The sequence below is a fragment of the Pseudogymnoascus verrucosus genome (genome assembly GCF_001662655.1).
Source record: "Pseudogymnoascus verrucosus strain UAMH 10579 unplaced genomic scaffold scaffold_51, whole genome shotgun sequence".
Classification (NCBI taxonomy): domain Eukaryota; kingdom Fungi; phylum Ascomycota; class Leotiomycetes; order Thelebolales; family Thelebolaceae; genus Pseudogymnoascus; species Pseudogymnoascus verrucosus.
Window position 1 is genome coordinate 137,540 of NW_017263702.1, and position 19,590 is coordinate 157,129.

The 19,590-nt window shown below is 47.1% G+C and overlaps 8 protein-coding genes across 8 annotated transcripts; 4 read left to right on the forward strand and 4 right to left on the reverse strand.

The window, feature by feature from the left end:
* The first annotated feature begins 95 nt into the window (after positions 1-95).
* VE01_08846 (uncharacterized protein) lies at positions 96-2,694 on the forward strand. The gene is made up of 6 exons (XM_018278265.2): positions 96-1,337; positions 1,389-1,478; positions 1,536-1,701; positions 1,754-2,104; positions 2,160-2,335; positions 2,388-2,694. The coding sequence occupies exons 1-6, from the start codon at positions 612-614 to the stop codon at positions 2,586-2,588; spliced, it is 1,710 nt and encodes a 569-aa protein (XP_018126965.1). The 5' UTR covers positions 96-611; the 3' UTR covers positions 2,589-2,694.
* On the reverse strand, positions 2,666-4,839 carry VE01_08847 (uncharacterized protein). The gene is made up of 4 exons (XM_018278266.2): positions 4,371-4,839; positions 4,249-4,317; positions 3,747-4,192; positions 2,666-3,697 (listed from the first exon to the last, which is right to left on the reverse strand). The coding sequence occupies exons 1-4, from the start codon at positions 4,488-4,490 to the stop codon at positions 2,767-2,769; spliced, it is 1,566 nt and encodes a 521-aa protein (XP_018126964.1). The 5' UTR covers positions 4,491-4,839; the 3' UTR covers positions 2,666-2,766.
* A 403-nt stretch (positions 4,840-5,242) lies between these two features.
* On the reverse strand, positions 5,243-6,645 carry VE01_08848 (uncharacterized protein; the record flags this gene model as incomplete). The annotated part of the gene is made up of 6 exons (XM_018278267.2): positions 5,243-5,567; positions 5,663-6,074; positions 6,131-6,212; positions 6,278-6,317; positions 6,439-6,535; positions 6,595-6,645. The coding sequence occupies 6 exons, from the start codon at positions 6,643-6,645 to the stop codon at positions 5,437-5,439; spliced, it is 813 nt and encodes a 270-aa protein (XP_018126957.1). The 3' UTR covers positions 5,243-5,436.
* Positions 6,646-10,372: 3,727 nt separating this feature from the next.
* On the forward strand, positions 10,373-11,870 carry VE01_08849 (uncharacterized protein; the record flags this gene model as incomplete). Its single annotated transcript, XM_018278268.1, has 4 exons — positions 10,373-10,516; positions 10,591-11,363; positions 11,441-11,574; positions 11,641-11,870. The coding sequence occupies 4 exons, from the start codon at positions 10,373-10,375 to the stop codon at positions 11,868-11,870; spliced, it is 1,281 nt and encodes a 426-aa protein (XP_018126956.1).
* A 424-nt stretch (positions 11,871-12,294) lies between these two features.
* On the reverse strand, positions 12,295-13,281 carry VE01_08850 (uncharacterized protein). The gene is made up of 3 exons (XM_018278269.2): positions 13,257-13,281; positions 12,865-13,200; positions 12,295-12,799 (listed from the first exon to the last, which is right to left on the reverse strand). The coding sequence occupies exons 2-3, from the start codon at positions 13,136-13,138 to the stop codon at positions 12,348-12,350; spliced, it is 726 nt and encodes a 241-aa protein (XP_018126921.1). The 5' UTR covers positions 13,139-13,200; positions 13,257-13,281; the 3' UTR covers positions 12,295-12,347.
* A 322-nt stretch (positions 13,282-13,603) lies between these two features.
* Positions 13,604-14,525, reverse strand: VE01_08851 (uncharacterized protein). The gene is made up of 2 exons (XM_018278270.2): positions 14,113-14,525; positions 13,604-14,057 (listed from the first exon to the last, which is right to left on the reverse strand). Exons 1-2 carry the CDS (start codon positions 14,143-14,145, stop codon positions 13,815-13,817), a joined length of 276 nt encoding a protein of 91 aa, XP_018126922.1. The 5' UTR covers positions 14,146-14,525; the 3' UTR covers positions 13,604-13,814.
* Positions 14,526-14,951: 426 nt separating this feature from the next.
* VE01_08852 (uncharacterized protein) lies at positions 14,952-16,527 on the forward strand. Its single transcript, XM_059464013.1, has 4 exons — positions 14,952-15,132; positions 15,179-15,252; positions 15,460-15,655; positions 15,846-16,527. Exons 1-4 carry the CDS (start codon positions 15,130-15,132, stop codon positions 16,290-16,292), a joined length of 720 nt encoding a protein of 239 aa, XP_059319389.1. The 5' UTR covers positions 14,952-15,129; the 3' UTR covers positions 16,293-16,527.
* On the forward strand, positions 16,516-19,375 carry VE01_08853 (uncharacterized protein). Its single transcript, XM_018278272.2, has 2 exons — positions 16,516-18,873; positions 18,923-19,375. Exons 1-2 carry the CDS (start codon positions 16,815-16,817, stop codon positions 18,937-18,939), a joined length of 2,076 nt encoding a protein of 691 aa, XP_018126920.1. The 5' UTR covers positions 16,516-16,814; the 3' UTR covers positions 18,940-19,375.
* The last annotated feature ends 215 nt before the right edge of the window (positions 19,376-19,590 follow it).

Genomic DNA, 19,590 nt, shown 5'->3' on the forward strand with positions numbered 1-19,590 from the left:
GGGCCACGAATCACGCACGTGATCCCCACAAAGTCCCCACGATTCTGGCCCACAAGGTCCCCACAGCTAATGGATGATCTTAACACAATAAATATCTTAGGTTGAAGAGGCCTCGTAACACCTCTCCTGCCGCATCATCATCACTCTTACCCGGTGTCGGCACTGTGGCTTAGTAGACAAGGATTAAGCTTCTGGCCAAGGTTTAGTGAACTGCAGACCAAAAAAGCTTGTGGAGAGACCCTCTATTTTCGCCGAACAACCACTACAATGCATTTACTCGAGTCCCGAACCTCGAAAGGTATATTAGTGCCGGGGCTTATGAGGCACAATAAGGTTAGGTTGTTATCTTAGCAATCTCTATTAAGCATGTGCGGCCTCAATGCCTCATCCAACGCCGCGAATAGAACATAACACTCCAAAGATTTGGATCTAGCCGTTAAAATGATACACTCTTTCCATTTTGAAGACTATTTGGGTTCTTATATAAAGCCGTTTCTCTTTTTCTCCTTCCTGTACCGTTTCATCAAGCCATCGTTTGCACCCGCATCAACGTCAGTCGTTCTTTCAACTCTCTAGTGTTATATTTCCATTACATTGCTTTGTTTCGAAATATGTATCTCCTTGCAAGCTTGTTACTGCCTCTAGCAGTGTCTGCCGCTTCGGTTCAGAGACAAGGCAATCAGAACATCGGCAAACAAAATGATGGCAACAACCAGGCAGCGCAAGCTACCGGTATCAGAGTCCCAACTACGACAACCTTGCATGCCTCTTCACCAACCATCGCACTCGACTATTGCACCGTTGCACCTGTCGCTGGAAACTCTACCATCGGTTATTACAAATACCAGAATATCCGGTTTGCTGCTGCTCCCACCGGTGATGGCCGTTGGGCTAAGCCTCAGTGGCCCCCGGTTGAGACTGAGATTAATACTGGCTACTTAGCTGATGCTGATGTCGACTGTGCTTCAACTGAGGACTGTCTCTACATGGACGTCTGGGCACCTGCTAACAGCGCAGGCAAGAAACTCCCTGTACTTGTTTGGACTTATGGTGGCGGTTTCACTGGTGGCAGCAAATCTGAGACTTCTCCTGAAGGCCTTTTCAATCTAACCACCGAATTTGTCTATGTTGCCTATAATTACAGACTTGGCATGACGGGAATTGCCAACGGTGCAACCTTGCTTCACGAGGGTGGCATCTCTAACATTGGAATTTGGGACGTCCAGCACGCTTTTGAGTGGACTAAGAAGTATATTGGTGCTTTTGGTGGTGACGCTGATCAAGTTACCGCAGTTGGTTTCTCTGCTGGGGCTTCTCAAGTTCTATTCCAAACTACTGTATGTTGTTTACGCAAACTAACATATTTGACCACGGACTGACACCTATAGCGCTTTGGTGGCCATGCGGAGCAAAATTTCGCTCAGGCATATGTGATGTCCCCGGGTTTTGTTCCAGGCGCCGGTCATCACACATCAGAGGTAATTTGAGCTCTTGTAAGAGTGCGAACAGAATATCTAACTATTTATTTCTTGCAGATGTTCTGGCAGAATGTCTCAACTGCTGTTGGTTGCGATGGTGGCCACTTGGACTGCATGCGGTCTGTTGATTTCACAACGCTTCAAGATGCTGCCAGTACAGTCACAAGCGACTACATCTACCAATTCCAACCCCGTGTTGACGGCGACATTGTTGCAGACACTTGTATGCTTCGAATCTTCCTTGTCAGTCACTGTTCACTAACTGGGTCGAATAGACGAAGCCCAACTATACCAAGGACGGTTCAACTTCACCGGGCCAATGGTCATTACCCATGAACAACATGAGGCTAACAGCCAAGCCTACTCCGGAGTCGACACCACCGACGATGTTGCTGCTTACTTGAGAGTCTTCTTCCCTGCGATCACAGATGATGTCGTTCAGAAGATCCTCGACTTTTATCCCGAGTCAGACTACACTAGCCCTGGCCTCCGATTTGCCGACATGAAGCAATCTTTTGACCTGACCGCTCACAATCTAGCCGCTACTCATGCTATGAATAACCAGACTTGGAACGCGATGATTGCTTTGGACTCAGCCACCCATGGCACCGATCAAAGCTATTACTGTAAGGCTTTTATGGTTAATGGATAAATTTATATTTGGCTAATACATTTGATAAGGGTATAAATCAGCTTCCGTTATAACCACGACAAGCAATACCACCAGTACCTCTTCAGCTGCTATATCCACGGCTACTTCATCCAATACGACCACCACCGCCGGCCCAGGTGGTGCAGCTGGTGGCGGACTAGGTGGTGGACCAGGTGGAAGCACTTCAGTTAACGCCACTATCGCTGTAAGCCACTGCGTATATCTTCTCGATCTTTATACTAACTCGATTTTTATAGGTCATGATGCAAAAGTACCTCCTTTCCTTTGTTCTGACAGGTAACCCCAATAGCAAGTGGCCCGAGGACAATCCCGAGTGGCCATTGTATAACACCACCGCCACTGGTGTTCAACTTGTTTTTAACACTACCTTTTACACGGATGCCGATGACTTGGCTACCGAGAAGACCCTCTATTGGAATCAAGCTCTTTGGTACTAGATAGTCTTGGTTTGAGAAATCAATTATAAAGGCAGCCAAACTCTCTGAAAGAATGGATTTTATTTAATAAAAGTATAGGGTTATCCTAAAATGAACGTAATGGAGTAACTACAGCGGATATGGCTCCAGCCTCCCCCTCTGCTTCCAACTATTTGCCTCACTCCCAAAACTGATTCGATTAGTAGACATACACAAACTCGTCATTCTGCTTGTCTGTCAAGTCCAAGACTTCCTCCCGTTCGCCTGACACTTCCTGAGTCTTCAAATCCATGTTGACGTTTGTTGTCATGGAACGATCAACAATAACTCCACTCTTCCCGTTTGCGATTCTCCTCTTTTCCTGCTTCTTGTTCAACCACATCAGATTGGCGATTTGAACACCGAGGAGCACCATCATGGCAACAAAGACCCCAAGTACACCTCCAATAGCTGGGTGATATTCTGGGGCCTGGTCTGCCGTGAACAGAAGCGGGCCAATAAGGGCTCCTGCGGAGGTACCGGCTTGATAAAATGCCATTGTGACGGATTTTTTGGTCTGTCCAGCAGTATTTCCAACGGACCACGCAAGAAGTATAGGGTTGCCTGCAAACAAAAAGGAGGTGATGTAGTAGGCGACGAGTAGCGCAGGTCGCATTCTTGCCTCGCGGCTAAGGCCGTAAAGCATTGCGCAACCAATAACGGGGAAAATCATGAAGCCCATCAAGATAATACCCTTCAGCTTCATCCTATTGGCGACCCAGCAAGATAGAATGACAACAATTAAAGTCATGGCTCCATAGGGAATATTTAGCAGCAACGTCGTATAGGGGTCAAAGCCAAAGCCTTTAATGATAAGAGGTCCAAAGACACCTGGCAATGCCGAGCCTAGGTTGGGCAGAATCGCGAGCACAACCCACAGCCAAGTCTTAATATCAAGGGCCGCTTCCCAAACCTGGGGCCACTTGAACTCATGGACCGTTTCGTCGCCAGATTTGTTGCTGCGGAGGCGTTCAACGCCCTGTAACCGTTCCATGGGGGTGAGGAAGCGAGCCACAGAGATATCGTTGTCGAGGAAATAATAACAGACGGGTGCAGTGACAACAGTAAGCAATCCGCAAAATAGATAAATGCTGCTCAACTATTAGTGGGATCTCCATGCTAATGGGTAGGATAACTAACATTTGCCACGAATATAACCTCGAAGAATGGATATGGCCGAGGCCATAAGATAAGGCAGCAGCTGCCATAGTTGCTGTGCCATTCATGGAATACCAAATAGAGACACGAAGTGGCTGCTCAACACGACGGTACCACTGGCCAGTCATGATAGCAAATAGGGGCAAGCAGCCGGCTTCGAACAGACCAAGGAAGAAGCGGCAGGCCATCATTGTTTTGAAGTCATGGCATAGACATGTCATTGTCTCTGCAATTCCCCATCCAAGGATCATCGATGGCATCAGGATCCGGTGTGGCACCTTCACAATCAACCACGCCGAGAATGGCTGCCATCCTAACTGCGCAATTGGTGCGATCGACCCGAGGAGTGAATATTCACGTCCCGTCATATGGGTGTCTTCTCGTAGACCGAAAACCGCTCCAGTTCCCATGACTCCCTTATCCAAAACCTAAGGGGGGCCAAAAGTAAGCACCGTAACAGATTATTAACATCCACGCAACGCACCTGTAAGAAGTAGACCCAAGTCAGAATCGACAAGATGACCCTATCAGTCTTCCTCCTAATCCGAGTATTCTAGGCAGAGGGGTCAGCAAGTTTCTTAGTTGCGGATCTCGAAGGCAACATACATCTTCCTCCGTCAGGGTGATAGGAGAATGCTCCATCGTCTCTGCAGTTGGCTTCTCTGAATAGCTCACTGGAGCCGAGGAGATCTTTTCCCCTTCGGATTCGATATCATGATCACCCATAATGGCAAATATTTGCCCTGTTGAAGAATTCAATGGGCTAAAGTAGAGGAGAGACTGGTGTAATTGTTGAGTGGTGAAATAACAAACTGATCTGCCAACGAGAGCATCTTGCCTCTTTATATATCTACCCCAGAAAGTGTCAAGCTATCCACATGGCAATCTGGGGTAAGACCCACACGCGAGTGTCGCGTAGCCCTTGTCGATCCCTCCTACCAAAAGCGGTAATTTTGAAGTGGACCCAACACTGTAGTAGAAGCTTATCGACTCAAAACTTCCTAATTAGGTAGCCAAATCAAACTATTTACTATCATGAATAGAGTTACAATCATACTCTCCGCGCAATCCTTCCTTCCTTACCGAGGTTTCGGAGCAGCGGATACAGTGGTGGCGGCGTAAAGTCGCTTCCCGCGAAAAGATAATGAATGTGGGCCGCCTTCGATAGCCTGCCACGCCGCCGTTGCCCCCGAGGATTTTTATTCGTAGGTTTGAGGTCTACCCAACGATGATCGGCACTCTAATCAATGCGATTCACTTTCTGGCAGAGGCTCACAGAAGTACGTGGCAATACGCTACCTGTATCGGATACATGCTCTGGCTAACTACGGTACCTATGGGCTGAGGCTATGTTCTGTAGCGTCACTCCTCCGATGATAGACTTGAGGCTCAATCGGTCTAAATTCTATCTATGCTATCTATTTTATCACAATCAACCATCCTCTATTGCCAGTCACAAGATATGGCTTATCATGTCCCAGGATTACAGATTGGGTTAGGCCGCGTGCTTTCCGTTATCCTCCGCTCCTCCTGTCCCCCCCCCCATCGTCGCCCTTTGCGATTTGCAAGGCCACTTTCAGGTCGCCACCGCCCTTGCATCCGGCTCTCGCCCTTCACCTCCCGTAGACTACTGCAATTGCTTTTCAGCTAGCGTCCTGTTATCCGCCGCACCCTAAAACCAGGCGGCATGTTCTGGGAAATGTTTCTCTATGCTCTCTGGGTCGCTGTCTGGCCAGGCTTTCGCCATCGCCTTGCACATCTCTTCGTACAGGACTTTATACCCAGCAGGGTTGAAGTGGAGGCCTATGAGGAGGGAGGGGGTTGTCAGCGACATTATTCTTAAAGTTTATACCTACGAGGCGATAGAATCAAGGCGAAAGCAAGGCGGCTTTACATACCGTCGTAAAGCATCTCAGCCAAAGCTGGGTTCTTGCCTGTCTTCAGACTGCCGGCGAGCACTCCTTCGCCGGTCCATCCCGCACGCGCCATCATCGCAGTCCAGAGATCGCAGACGACCACCGGCCTCCCTTTCGCGATAAGGTCCTCGCCGACTTCCTTTCCTACTTGGGCATACGCTCTCGAGGTTTCAGCACATCGGCCCCTGTCTACCGTTCCATCAGCGCGTGTTACTTCTGGGCGCTGGTACTCGTCCACGGGTGGTGTAGTGACAAGGATGATCCTCGGGTTGTGTGCAAGGACCGATGGATGGGAGAGGATAGATACGAGGTTCTCGCGGTATCTATCTATCGAGACGAGCTGCTTGCTAGCGCCGTCGTCGAAGGCGGAGTCATTGGCGCCAAAGAAGAGGGACTGGAATCTTATTAATGGATGAGGTCTATATGGGGTGAAAAGTGGGAGGTCTATACCAGGTACTCAATCTTCGGTGAGTTAGCTGGGGAGGGGAAGACATAATCGATAATGGCTAGACCTTGCTCTGTCTGATATCCGCTGGGAAGATGTCGGCACATATTTACAGAACTGGACGCAGGCGCACCGATGAGTGGTAAACCTACTTTAAACCACGGTTCACAACATCCAAGCGGCGCATATAGTCTAAAGTCCTCTACGTCAGTGAACTGGACAAATAAAGTAATTCTATGTCAACGAAAGCGGCAATGTTAAGTCCCTTTGGCTAACCATCATTGACATGAACAAGGACATCAGGGAGCACTACCATGGGCCAACTGTGCAGCAAGCGCGAATCCTCTCGACTGATCAAAGGCACCCTGGGTAATAGAGTCTCCAAAGAGAACAAACTGCTTATACGGAAGCTATAATAGTATTAGTCGTGCTATCTCGCTTTCACAAAATCAATTCAGCCTCAACTCACTATAGACGCTGTTGCAAGAACGTCTTTCACGGGAGCTTTGAAAGGAGGCATATTGACAGCGTGAGATATTAGTGGAAAAGATAAGCCGACCACTCTTTACAGAGGTTAAAGACAGAGAAATCAGAGGTGATCGATCAATCTCACAAATCACTGTTGATATGCGTGTGTGGTGATTGGAAATATAAGTAGCTGCCAAGTAAAGTATATTTATTGGTGGGGAATCAAAAATTAAAACCACCAGTTGTATTATTCTCATATCCTGTCTATACTGTATAGTTTGCCTCAATTAGGAAACAGGGCCTCCCGTGTAAGGCTATACCTTTTTGGGGTATGGCGTTCTTCAAGATCCAACCTGTAGCCTAATTAGGCAATATCGTGATCTATGATACCCCGCACCACCGCCACCAACGCCGTAAATCAGTGCATTTGGCTCAACAGACTCGCCGGTCTCATTACGACCCCCTGGATGCCCCTGTCGATGACGATGAGGCCGGAGACTGCGAATCAGTAGTTTGGTGGGTGACCACCAGCAAATACTCACTGTTGTATGTATTTTTTTTTTTTGCGGATCCTCTGAATAATAGTTTCAATTGTACTGAGGGGTATGGCATGGAACGTAAACCCTTGCCGCCTAAGGGGTGATCTTGGTATATAACGAAGGTAATAGAAAGCCGAGGGGTGAGTAGGGTAAATGAGAGGGGTGAGGCAGAAGATAAAGTAGTGTTCCTGATGGCAGCTACGCGGGTGAAGAAAAAAGTGGCACGGTTCTTGGCACTGCTCGGAACACCACGAAAAGAGCGGTGAAGCTCACAGCTGAGCTTTATAACAATAATTGTAGACTGCTGTAACGTATTTCACGAGCGAGTGGCCCACACGGGCGAGTGGCCCACCAAAACACCAAAATTGACTATTACTACGTACTACTACACCACTACCCTACATAATGACCCTTATTATTGAATCCTCATGCCTCGTACATGTACGGGAGTTATGGCCCATAATACCACATAAGCCACAGCGCTTCTGTCGGCCCTTAGAGCCTACCTGCCGACTACTCTCACTTGCCACCTCCGTACGGAGTTGAGCATCAACCTCAGCACTCTGAAGAATATCCTCTCCCTCTCGTACGGAGAGACTACCCCCCTGCATTATACGCCTCTTGCGCTTCCTTTCCCTCCTCTTTTTCTGTTCATTTGCAGCCTATAGAGCCTTAACTTCTGCTTTGAGTAGAATAGCAGAATGCATCATAACCTAAGCTCCTTTAGCAAGCTGGCTTAGAGCGTCATTAATTAAGGTAGGAGAGCTATTCTGATGTCGTATAACACGGTTCTTAATATGCTCTGTTTGAAAATCAAGCTCCCTTATAGTTTAAGGAGTCTTTGAAGTCTAATTGTTACGCTTAACTATAGGAGGAGTTAGAGTTCTTAAATGTAGATTTAAATGAGAGAGAACACTCTGCGGCTTGTACAGAACTAGTCCTATAGCTCGGAACCTACTCTTAATGTTCTGCTCTATAAATGTAGCTTTAAATGCTTCTTTAAATGTAGAGAGGAACTTAAGCTTTATAATGTAGTTTAGCTAGTTCTATACGAAGGTTTTAATCTGCTTTCTATACGAAAGCTTTAGTAGTGCAAAGCAGCTTACATTAAGAGGCTGAAGAATATGCGACAAGTGTAGTAGCATATAGAGGGTAATTATCTTCTATTCTATATAGTAGTGTTGAAATTAAGTAGAGATGTAGCTCTTATGTCCGTTAAGAATAAGAAGGTAATAGGTTCTAATCGTACAAGTGCTTATATGTCGATCGAAGTATTGAATCTACTTGTACCTAATTAAATTTAAAGTCTACCTATTCTCACTTAGCGTAATTACCTAATCATCTAGTAATCCTAAGTCCTTATATCATGTAGAGAGGTAATTCTACGCCTTGAAAATAATGAACGGCAGGAGTGCCTATCTATACGAATTAACACCTTAAATAATTAACACCCACTCTCTATTTCTAGGCTATATAGTCTTTAGACAACTCTTTGCTTCTAAGCTTATAACTACCTTAGCAGTAGCAATAACTCCCATTGCAAAACCTGCTTCATTAAAGTTGTAGATATCCTGCTCTAAGATTCTATATTTTGCAATTGTGTTTTGTACAAGGGCAAACCACCCTTTAATTAACTTAGGATCTTCGTATTTTGCTCTTTTGTAATCGTACTTCTGACTAAACTTTGCTTTAAGTTCCGTATAACGCTTAATGAAGGTAGTAGTCCAGTTTATCCTAACAGGGCTTATGCCTCGTTCGGAAAGTAGAAGGTCTGCCATTTCTTGCACACCTTGTGGCTAGGGCGGAAATCCACGTGAATCTAGGTCAAGGATGTACCGAACAAGAGCTGACTCTTCGTATAGAGTCAACTTCTGTGAGTTAGGGGTAGAGTCGCGTCGGGAAGCCATTCCTTGAATTCGTCGACGTAGTGTCGTTCGAGGGATATCGTACGATGCTGCAGCTTCTCGAACACTTTGAAATTGGCCTTGTTTAATTGCACTAATAGCGAATAGTATTCTACCCTCCTGATTAGAGGATTTGGCTTGTGTTGGTTGCGGCATGTTAACTGTAATTACGTTGACGCGTTCCGGTGTTTTGGTGGGCCACTCGCCCGTGTGGGCCACTCGCTCGTGAAATACGTTATATAGTAATTAATTCATTTATAATGGCTGAAACCCCTCTGCTTTCAAATCCCTAATGACGACGTACAGTGGCAAATAGCAGCCTATCATAGGACTCCTGCTCGAGCGAAGGTGCTTGGTGCTATTGAATATCTTGAAAAGCGACAGCTACGAGTAAATAAGACAGACGTCTTCTGGGCCTTTAACGTCCCTTTACGAACAGGGTGGCGGATAGTCCGAGACGGCTCTCGGACTCTTCATAATAGTCCTGTAAGAGTTGAGTCTCGAGGACGGAAGCCAAAGATTACACCTGAACAGCTCCGTGCTCTCGACTTATTCCTACGGACTCACGGCTTTGAAGGGCGGCGGCTACGATGGCTAGAACTCGCAGAGCAAGTTGGAATTATAGGGGTTAATGCTTGTACAATTGCGATTACTCTAGGCTACTCTTATGACTACGCAAGCTGTATTTCATGTCGAGTATCATGGGTATCACTTTCTGCAGCACGGAACCGCCTACAATTTGCAATAGATATGTTACGGAAATATCTACGGGCAGAGGATTGGCACCGAGTACGCTTTTCCGACGAGGTTCACTTCTCTCTAGGGCCTGAAGGAAGAGTGAGAGTCCTACGCTGGTTAGGAGAGCGGTATTGCGGTGACTGTATTCAAGTGGTAAATGAGCCCCGAGACTCATAACGGAATAGGATCCATTGTTAGGCTGCAGTAGGATATAATTTTAAATCCGATATCTATTTCTATACAACGAAGAATCGGAACGGCAAAATGAGACAAGAGGATTATATTACGCAAATACTCGAGAAGGCTGTAAAGCCGTGGCTACAACAGGGTGACGACTTTGCTTTAGAAGAAGACGGTGATAGTTCTCACGGCCCTACGAATAATAGAAATATCGTACAGAAGTGGAAAGAAGAGAATAAGCTCGAATACTACTTCAATTGCGCTCAAAGTCCAGACTTATCTAATGGAGGCGCCACGGGCATACCAGTTTAGAAGCTACATTAGTGGGCTTGGGTAATACAGTAAAGAAATAGCAGCTCCTGCTTGCATCACCTTCTTCTCACATTATACACTTCCAATGTGCTGATTGTGACTAAATATGACACTGATACGCTCTACATTGCCAGTGACAGAATCTGTCCCAGTTCAAAGCCATGACTCAATTAGTTATGATATAGCAAAAGCAATAATCTTTGATAACATCGACAGCCATGATGCCGACCTGCAAGGCATCAATCACAAGGTAAATGAGTTCTATCTCCGACTTCTACACTTCTACCAAAATAAAGCCAAGAAATAACACTTACACTCACCTAGATCCACGCCAATCCAGAACTTTGTTTTGAGGAATTCCAAGCTCATGATAACCTTGCCGACTTCCTCGAATCCCACAACTTCACGGTCACACGCCACGCCCACGGCCATCCTACCGCTTTTAGCGCCGAGTTTGGTTCCGGCGGCCGCGTTCTCACATTCTGTGCAGAGTACGATGCGCTCCCGGGAATAGGCCATGCCTGTGGCCACAACCTAATCGCCGTCACTTCTGTCGCCTCATTTCTCGGTATTGCAGCAGCTCTAGCCGCCTCCTCGATACCAGGCCGCGTTCATCTGCTTAGAACACCAGCAGAGGAGGGCGGCGGTGGAAAAATCAAATTGATTGATGCCGGAGCCTTCAGCGACGTGGATGCAAGCATGATGATCCACCCCGTGGGCAAGGATGCAGTTCCTGCCGGCACCGCGGGTGTTGCCTATGGTACTTGTCTCACAGGTCAAATAGGGAATGTGGAATTTACGGGGAAGGCAGCCCATTGTGGGACGGCGCCATGGGAAGGTATCAACGCATTAGATGCGGCTACGCTTGCATATAGTGCCACTGGGATGCTCAGACAGCAGATGCGACCCGAGAATCGAAGTGGAATTGTTATCAAGGAAGGTGGACAGAAAAGCAATATCACGACGCCTCACACGACAATCGAATACAGTATTCGGACTCGTACTCTGAAAGAAGCTAAGAGTATCAAGACGAGGGTGGAGAACTGTTTTAGAGGTGCAGCGTTGGCAACTGCGTGTGAAGTTGTTTTTAAAGATGCGTACGTTATACCTGAGCTCACGTTCATTCTGAGCTTGCAGAACTGCTCTCAGATCATAAACTAATTGCAGCTTCTAGTATGGGCGTGTACGCAGATCTGCGCTCAAACGAGACTCTCTGCAACGAGTTCACTTCGGCAATGAGCGAGCTTGGGGAGCTATATCACAGCAACATCGCCAGTAACACGGCAGCGTCGTTTGGCACTGACATGGGTATGTGTTTCCGGGTTCCTCATCAATATTCTTTATTTCCCCACTTCAGCGGCTAACGGAAACAAGGTAATGTCTCTCACGTTGTCCCTACATTCCACGGTCTCTTTGCTATCGCAGCCGCAAAGGGCGAGGCAAATCACACGCCCGACTTTAAAAGAATTGCTATTTCAAACGAGGCATATAAGAGTGCAATAAATGCAGCTAAGGGCATGGCGATAACAGGTTGGAAGTTCTTGGCAGATGATTCAGTAGCTGAAAGTATATTATTGGATTTCGAGAGGTTGAGTCAATTATGAAGATGCAGCAGCTGTTTAAGATCTAAGTAAGTACTTAGATATTAAGACGTATACCGATAGGTGCAAATGTGCACCTAGAATTTAGATGTCCTTACAACATCCTACCAATGGCAATTATTTTGTGTCGTTATCCCTCACAGAGAATAAGCAAGGGTCATTCTGCAGAATAATCCACCAAGTGCACCGCCCTAATTCTTGACCTACTAAAAGCTTGATATCGATGGGTTAGTGGTTGGGTGAGTGGCCATCAGACTGTCGTATCTTCGGCAGCCGAGAACCTACCAACAGACAAGCATCTCGAGATCTATGTATGTGGATTTCCAACAGTCTGCTGCAGTTTTCTTTTCGCTTTTTCCATTTCTGCTTCTCAGAGATGTTATATCAGGATTTCCTAGATATATATAAAGCTGGTTGATCTGAGTTGATCCATATCACCATTGTGAGGTTTGTCATCCAATACACGACCCCTTTCATGAATTAGCCGACAACCTCACACCCTTCCTCTTCATCTCTCTCCTTTCGCTCTTTTTCCTCCTTCTCCAACCTCATCCCCAACTCAAGCATCCAATCCTTGCCCCCGGACTTCGCAATAATATACCCCCCATTCCTCTCCGGCGCCTTCACAATCCTGATCTTCAATGGCGAGTACTCCTTCTCTACGACCAGAATCTCGGGCTTGCTGTCTTCATCTTCACTGTTTTCCTCGCTCATATTCTTGTTGTTCTGGCTTTGAGCTTCGACTTCTGAAATCATGGCGGCGAGCATGGGGCTGATATTCTGCGTGGTCGTGTCCCGCTTGGCTTTGGGTGGCAAAAGTTGGGTTTGTTTCTGGATTCGACAAGTGGGACAGTTCTTTGTGGTTGTTTGGTCCGAGGATAGAGTAAGGGGGGGATTTTTTGGGCGCCCTATCTCACCAAATAGGGGATTGTCTATTAACCTGTCAGTTCCGCATCTTACCTCCATAACACAGGCCTCAACGCTGGCAAACACTTACTCTCCACACCATGCTTTCTCTCACTCAGCCTCTCCGCAATAGCCCTTCTCCTCTTCGCCTTATGCGCCAAGCTGATCCCTCTCTTATCCACCAGCGCCATCGTCTCCTCGACGCGCTGGACCATTGTGTCGAAGCATCCCGTCTCGGGGAGCGAGACCATGATTGATGACTGGGATTTTTGGAATATGTCGATAGCAGCGTCGATTGCGGGTGATTCATCTATTTCAGAGAGAGATAGACGCCTCTTTCGGGGCTTGGGTGTTGGAATCGACATATTCACATGTAGGTGGTTGGTGCGACGGTTAACTGGGCACCAGGAGGTAGCTATTGAGCGAGCTATGATCAGTCAGTTCTATGTGTGTATTGAGATTCAGAAAATGAAGTATGGGTACATTTTTCAGTGGGTGTATGCTGAAGTGCAGCATGTTTTGGTGGTAATATCATTGTCTTCGGGCCTTTTATCTGTGGCGATGATAAACAAAACGATAGGCAAGTGAAATTGAAACGGTCCGGATTAATTTTTATCTACCGGAGGTAGTGGATCGATATGAGGAAGCAAGATTGTAATAAGCAAATGGGGTGTGGTGCTGTTTGTTTTGGTTTGGAAGATAGTAGCGGTGCAAGCCTGTCCTGTTGCCAGTCGCTAGCAGAAGTGAATCTGAGAACAGCGTCTGGAAATTTTGTTTTGGGACGGATAAGCAGTCGGGATAAGGAACGTAAGTTACTTATCTCTTGCAGCCCAGATTATATATTATGAATATATTCTTTCACCTACAATATCTATCCGCTGGTCTCAGTTTATACACAGCCATACCTCCCCTTCATTGGAAATATTTCATCCAGGCCTCAAGCCAGAAACCCATATCATCGTTACTTCGGCTTGTCGTAGTCATGAAACGCTCGCTATCTCTCACGTCGACTCCCAAAAAAAATTGCCATCATTTTGTCATTTATAACTTCTGCTTCCCTCCAATCACGCCACCATCCTTCCTCCCCTCCTCAAACTGGTATCCCATTGCCACTGGGCTCGCTCCCGCCCCCGCAACCCCATTCGGCAACTTCACCATCCTCGACGTGAAGAACACCGGATGTTGAGACGCAGCGTCATACTGCGGTCGTATTTGCTGTGGCATCACTCCCATGGGACGATTCGGCTGCTGGTTCATCGGTGGGGGAATTTGTTGTTGCGGGACCTGGCAAGACGTTAGAAGCTGCCAAACATGGTATTATAACTGAGCGCAAGCATACCTGTGGCCGCCGACCCTGGAGACTCGAAATCATCCTATCCCGTCGGAGCTTAAAGGTGTCTGCCTCGCTCCCTTGCTTCGCAGCTGAACAAGCGGTGGCAATTGAACCTTGGAACGGGCTCAACGTGCTGATGATAGCAGAGGGCAGTGAGATGTGAGAAAACAGACGGCTGTTTATTTCACATTGCTTGATTTCGTTTTCTACAAAACCGTCCGACTTGTTCGAGCAACTATGGTCGTGCGAGCGTGTATGGCGGCTGTGGGGTAGCTCAGCCGCGGCTCAGCCTCGGCTTCTTGCTTGTGATGTCATATTTGCCGGTTTAGACGTTTGACGCGCTTTTCTATTGGGAGGGATTTGATTTGAGGGGAAAATAGAGTTGATATATGCTTGAAAGGTAGAGTTAATATTTTACGATTTTACACAGAGAAATACACAAAGCCCAACGTAATTTATTTATTTTGTGCAGTTTCTTTCTAAATATTTTAATATATGGTGAAAATAAAAATAGGGCTCATGTTAAACCCACTTCGCTCTCTATTATCCTATCTATTATTCCGGTAAAATAGCTAAGTTATTGAGACCAATTGCGCCTCTACAATACATACAATTTTGATAGAATATTCTTTCCCAGTCATGCTAATATCATACTGTAATAACTTAGTTTCGATTGTTGGTTAGTGTTCCTTTTGTAGGTAGCTCCAATTCGGAATAGCGCCGAATGGTGGGGTTGGGTCCAGGTTTCTGTACCGTCTACCGTAGAATCTCGCGTATTTCCAGCTAAGAGTATATCTCGTCGACGAAAACTTCTTCCTTCCTCTCTCTCCAACTTATTCTTCACATCAAGAATTTTTCTACCTTCTTTCGTAGCCCAGTCTACCAAGAACGGTCAGTTACTTGAAGGTGGTTTAAAGCAACCTTGTCCACGGATTTAAAGCATTGAATCAGGTGGCCCATCGGTGCTGGACACTGCTCAAAGGCACATCATCTCACAGATGAGGCAGTCATAAAGCTAGGAAGATGGTTGGTTCTTCAGCGAGAACCTGCCATCGCACGCTAACTGGTGCAGGCCTTCAGAGGAGCTAAAGCGATGTCTACAGCTGGCTTCGAGTCACGTATGGAAGATGTCAAACCGTCTAAAAGGTATGTCAAGATTCTTCTTCTGTCCGTTCACAGCACCTTCATCTCGTGGGCATCATATGATGAGTTTCAATCAACTGGGAATCTCTCCGAGAAATTTCGAATGTGGAAAACTTATAAGTTGTTTCTGAAAACCGCCCTCAACTACACGTGTTTGAACGAGGATCACTGCCAATGAAAGTCCCAGTATACTAACGTTGGTGACAATAGTGATCTCAATGTTTTGATACTTGATTATCTTACTGCGGAAGGCTATCCAACTGCTGCTGAGAGGTTCTCCAAGGAGGCTAATCTGAACCCTGCGAAACAACAAGATTCAGTGATTCTTCGCAACAGAATACAGCATGACATCCACCTTGGCAGTATACAGAATGCCATTGAAGCAATCAACGAGCTCAACCCTCAGGTTAGTGACAGCACTTATTTCATACTTCCTCTCCCTTTGCGATGATTATTGTTTCATGCACCACGCATATAGCCTTCGGGTCGTTGATGAGAAAAACAAACCATACTTCAGTCCTCAGTATGAGCAAAACCAAATCCCTTTACTTCATTACATTACACTAGATCAGGACCTGTTCTAACATTGTAATCAGATTCTTGACTCGGATGTTTCGCTCCACTTTGCCTTACTTCGTCTGCAGCTCATTGAGCTCATTCGGGAAAGTTCATTGACGCCAGGCGGAAGCATTGGTCCTGCCTTGACCTTTGCTACCACCCAGCTCGCGCCCAAAGCGCCGAACAACCCGGCCTTCCTCGAAGACCTGGAGAGGACAATGGCGCTCTTGATCTTCCCTCCAGATCAACTTGAGCCACAGCTCGCCGAATTGCTACACCCTGACCTTCGAAAGAAAGTCGCTGACAGAGTTAACGAAGCCATCCTGGCCAGCCAAGGCCAAAGACGTAATGCTGCGATACGAAACCTCGTAAAATTGCGCTCGTGGGCCGAAGGGGCGTCCAAGGATGCAAAGATAACCTTGCCAGAGCAGCTTGACCTTGCCCTCGGCGGAGATGTTCCAGGTGCGGACAGAGCCGTGCAATGATACATATGAGCCTATGACCGTGTAATACAACTTACTAATGATCTGATGAAGAGGCGTTCTGATAGTGCAATGGTCACAGTGGGAAGCTACATGTGTAGTATAATATTGCAAGGCGTTTCAGGATTGATTTCAACGAGAACAATACAAATTTATAACAAATTGAACCTTGTCTTTGAATTGTGAGTGATACATATGTCTGTCGAAATCCATGAAATGCCGCACAGGAACTCACTCAGGAACTCGTTCTGTGCCGATTTGCCGGGGGATTGTTGCACCGAGACAGACCCCGACGTCATTGGTACTGATGTTAGCGTCCCTGTCAAGGTCAACCAACAACTGGTATTCGACCGGCCAATCCGGTCCCAAAACGCGGCTCAGCCAAATATTCCATTCGTTGTCAAACTTCACCAGCTTGTCAATAACACCCAGATTCCCCAATATCTGGCATTGATGTTTAGCGCGCAATAGAGCCGTTTTGATTCTTATGTTTGTCGGTCGTTTCCGGTCAAAGACCTCAGGACCATGCTCCGATCACCTCGCATCGCGTCCCTCGTCTCTCCAAACAATGCTGCGATATTAAGAGCCCGAGCTCTCCGGCAGCTACCATCAGCTAGGGGACGCGCGATTCAATATGCATCTCAAGTCTCGAGAGGACCGCATACCTTGCGAAAGCGGCCACAGGTTGCTGGCGCGCTGAGAAGCTCCAATTGGCGACACCTCTCTCATACACCAATTCTATTGTCGCCAGGCAAGCAGGTACTGAAAATCAGGTCGAGAACCCTCAATTTCGTGTACAGAGCCGCGGCATGGTTGGGCATTTCGGTGACGGTTGCGTCAGCCGGTATCATCAGCTTCTTCCTGTACGATGCGTCGACTTATAGGGAAGACCTCTCACACAGGGACATTCAGATATCCGATCTAGCCCTGAACCCCAAACTCGGCGGTCCGAAGAACTTACCCATTGCTGAGGTTCTCATGGACGATGAGGACGACGCTGATATGGAGCGCCAGCAGAACAAGCCGAGACTGGTTATACTGGGAGGCGGATGGGGAAGCGTGGCTTTGATCAAGGAATTGAGAGTCGAGGACTACCATATTACTCTGATCTCGCCGACAAATTACTTCTTATTTACGCCTATGCTGCCGTCTGCGACTGTGGGAACGCTGGAACTGCGTTCTCTTGCTGAGCCTATACGACGAATCGTCTCCGATATCAAGGGCCACTTCATCAAAGCTCGCGCCGAAGGTGTCGAGTTTTCAGAGAAGTTGGTTGAAGTGTCTCAGGTTGGCGCAGATGGGAAAAGAACCCACTTCTACCTGCCATACGACAAGCTTGTCATTGGCGTGGGATCAACAACGAATCCCTATGGCGTCAAGGGCCTTGATAACTGCAACTTTCTGAAAGACCTCGACGACGCTCGGAAAATTAAGCACAAGATTCTAAACAACCTCGAAGCTGCCAGTCTTCCTACTACATCTGAAGAAGAGCGAAAGCGCCTTCTTTCGTTCGTTGTTTGTGGTGGCGGCCCAACAGGTGTCGAATTTGCTGCTGAGTTGTTCGATCTTCTCAACGAGGACCTGACACAATACTTTCCCCGACTTATTCGCAATGAAGTGTCGGTACATCTTATCCAGTCTCGAGGCCACATCTTGAACACTTACGACGAAGCAGTGTCAAAGTACGCCGAAGACCGCTTTTCTCGCGACCAAGTCCAAGTTCTCACCAACTCTCGCGTGAAAGAAGTCAGGCCTGACAAAATTCTCTTCACACAACAGGATGAGAATGGAGAGACTATAACTAAGGAACTCCCCATGGGCTTCTGTCTATGGTCTACAGGTGTATCACAGACAGACTTTTCCAAAAACGTCGCCCAAACCCTCGGTGACAACCAAAAGAATAAACGTGCTCTAGAAACCGACTCTCACCTCCGACTCATCGGCGCACCATTGGGAGATGTCTACGCCATCGGCGACTGTTCCACCGTCCAAAACAATGTCGCGGAAAACCTCGTCTCCTTCCTCAACAACCTAGCCTATGAGAAGGGAAAAGATCCCAAAACAATGCATATCGAATTCGACGAGTGGATCAAAGTTGGACGCCGCATTCGGCGCCAATTCCCACAAGCCTCGGAACATCTGAAGCGCCTAGATAAGCTCTTCGAGGCCTACGACAAGGATCAGTCTGGAACTCTCGAGTTCGGCGAAATGCGCGAACTGCTGATGCAGATTGATAAAACGCTCACTTCGCTCCCCGCCACCGCCCAACGCGCACACCAACAGGGCCAGTACCTAGCTCATAAGTTCAACAAAATGGCGCGCGCTGCGCCGGGCTTGACAATGAACGAGGTGCGCGATGGCGATTTGGACGATGCTGTGTATAAATCCTTCAAGTATCATCACCTTGGTAGCTTGGCGTATCTTGGGAATAGCGCAGTGTTTGATCTCGGTGGAGGATGGAATGTATTGGGTGGCTTGTGGGCAGTTTATGCCTGGAGGAGTGTTTATTTCGCACAGAGTGTCAGTATCAGAACGAGGTTGCTGTTGGCTATGGATTGGGCGAAGCGAGCGCTTTTTGGCCGAGGTATGTTCGGGTGTTCTAAATGAGTCGATTGTCGCTAATTATGCTGCAGATATGATGACCTTTTGATTTGGGGATGGAGACCTGTCAGAGTAGTTTTGTTGAAAGGGGTAGGTGTGTCTACGGTTTCACAGCGGCTGTGATGTTCTCTACGGGGCTGCTGGCAGAACGCAGCACAAGAATATGTACTGCGCCAGAAAAGAGAAATAGGAGCAACCATTGGTATGGATGACAGGCATATATTTAGATTCTGGCCTAAACAGCAGAAATAGATCAATATTGCGGACAAAGAAACTCTGTTTTCGAAGTGTCACTGCTGTGGTTGCGTTTGCTGTGCTAAAACTCTCTCTCTCACTATACTTCACCAAGACATATTTCATCCCTATCAGAGTATGTCAATATGTACACTAAAGAGACATACTTCTAGTTGCTACACTTTACTTGTTCACGTCCTTTGTTTGTTGCAGATTGCGGCACAGTGCCTTAGCGTAAGATGGCTATGTTCTCCTTTGTTGAGAGTTATATTTGGCTTTGAGTTTTCTTTCCACAAGGCTCCGTTGCGCGGGCTTCTGTGCATACTCAAGAGCACCTAGACCATTGGTCTCATCGAAGGCCCATGCTCCCTCTTCTAGAAACAGCCCGGCCTTCCCAGATATTCTTGAAAACTAGAGAATAATTCGTTGCACACGGCCTTTATCCCTTGTTTATTTATATATCCAC

Excerpts from the sequence above, each read along its gene's own strand:
- VE01_08846 (XM_018278265.2), top strand. The coding sequence starts at position 612 with ATGTATCTCCTTGCAAGCTTGTTACTGCCTCTAGCAGTGTCTGCCGCT. Across the intron at positions 1,479-1,535 it reads CCGGTCATCACACATCAGAG|ATGTTCTGGCAGAATGTCTC; the intron begins GTAATTTGAGCT and ends TATTTCTTGCAG. Across the intron at positions 1,702-1,753 it reads CGACATTGTTGCAGACACTT|ACGAAGCCCAACTATACCAA; the intron begins GTATGCTTCGAA and ends TGGGTCGAATAG.
- VE01_08847 (XM_018278266.2), bottom strand. The coding sequence starts at position 4,490 with ATGGGTGATCATGATATCGAATCCGAAGGGGAAAAGATCTCCTCGGCT. Across the intron at positions 4,318-4,370 it reads TCACCCTGACGGAGGAAGAT|AATACTCGGATTAGGAGGAA; the intron begins GTATGTTGCCTT and ends CCCTCTGCCTAG. Across the intron at positions 3,698-3,746 it reads AGGTTATATTCGTGGCAAAT|CATTTATCTATTTTGCGGAT; the intron begins GTTAGTTATCCT and ends ATAGTTGAGCAG.
- VE01_08850 (XM_018278269.2), bottom strand. The coding sequence starts at position 13,138 with ATGTCGATTCCAACACCCAAGCCCCGAAAGAGGCGTCTATCTCTCTCT. Across the intron at positions 12,800-12,864 it reads GAGAAAGCATGGTGTGGAGA|ACAATCCCCTATTTGGTGAG; the intron begins GTAAGTGTTTGC and ends ACAGGTTAATAG.
- VE01_08851 (XM_018278270.2), bottom strand. The coding sequence starts at position 14,145 with ATGATTTCGAGTCTCCAGGGTCGGCGGCCACAG. Across the intron at positions 14,058-14,112 it reads TCCAGGGTCGGCGGCCACAG|GTCCCGCAACAACAAATTCC; the intron begins GTATGCTTGCGC and ends ACGTCTTGCCAG.
- VE01_08852 (XM_059464013.1), top strand. Across the intron at positions 15,253-15,459 it reads GATGTCAAACCGTCTAAAAG|TGATCTCAATGTTTTGATAC; the intron begins GTATGTCAAGAT and ends TGGTGACAATAG. Across the intron at positions 15,656-15,845 it reads TCAACGAGCTCAACCCTCAG|ATTCTTGACTCGGATGTTTC; the intron begins GTTAGTGACAGC and ends CATTGTAATCAG.
- VE01_08853 (XM_018278272.2), top strand. The coding sequence starts at position 16,815 with ATGCTCCGATCACCTCGCATCGCGTCCCTCGTCTCTCCAAACAATGCT.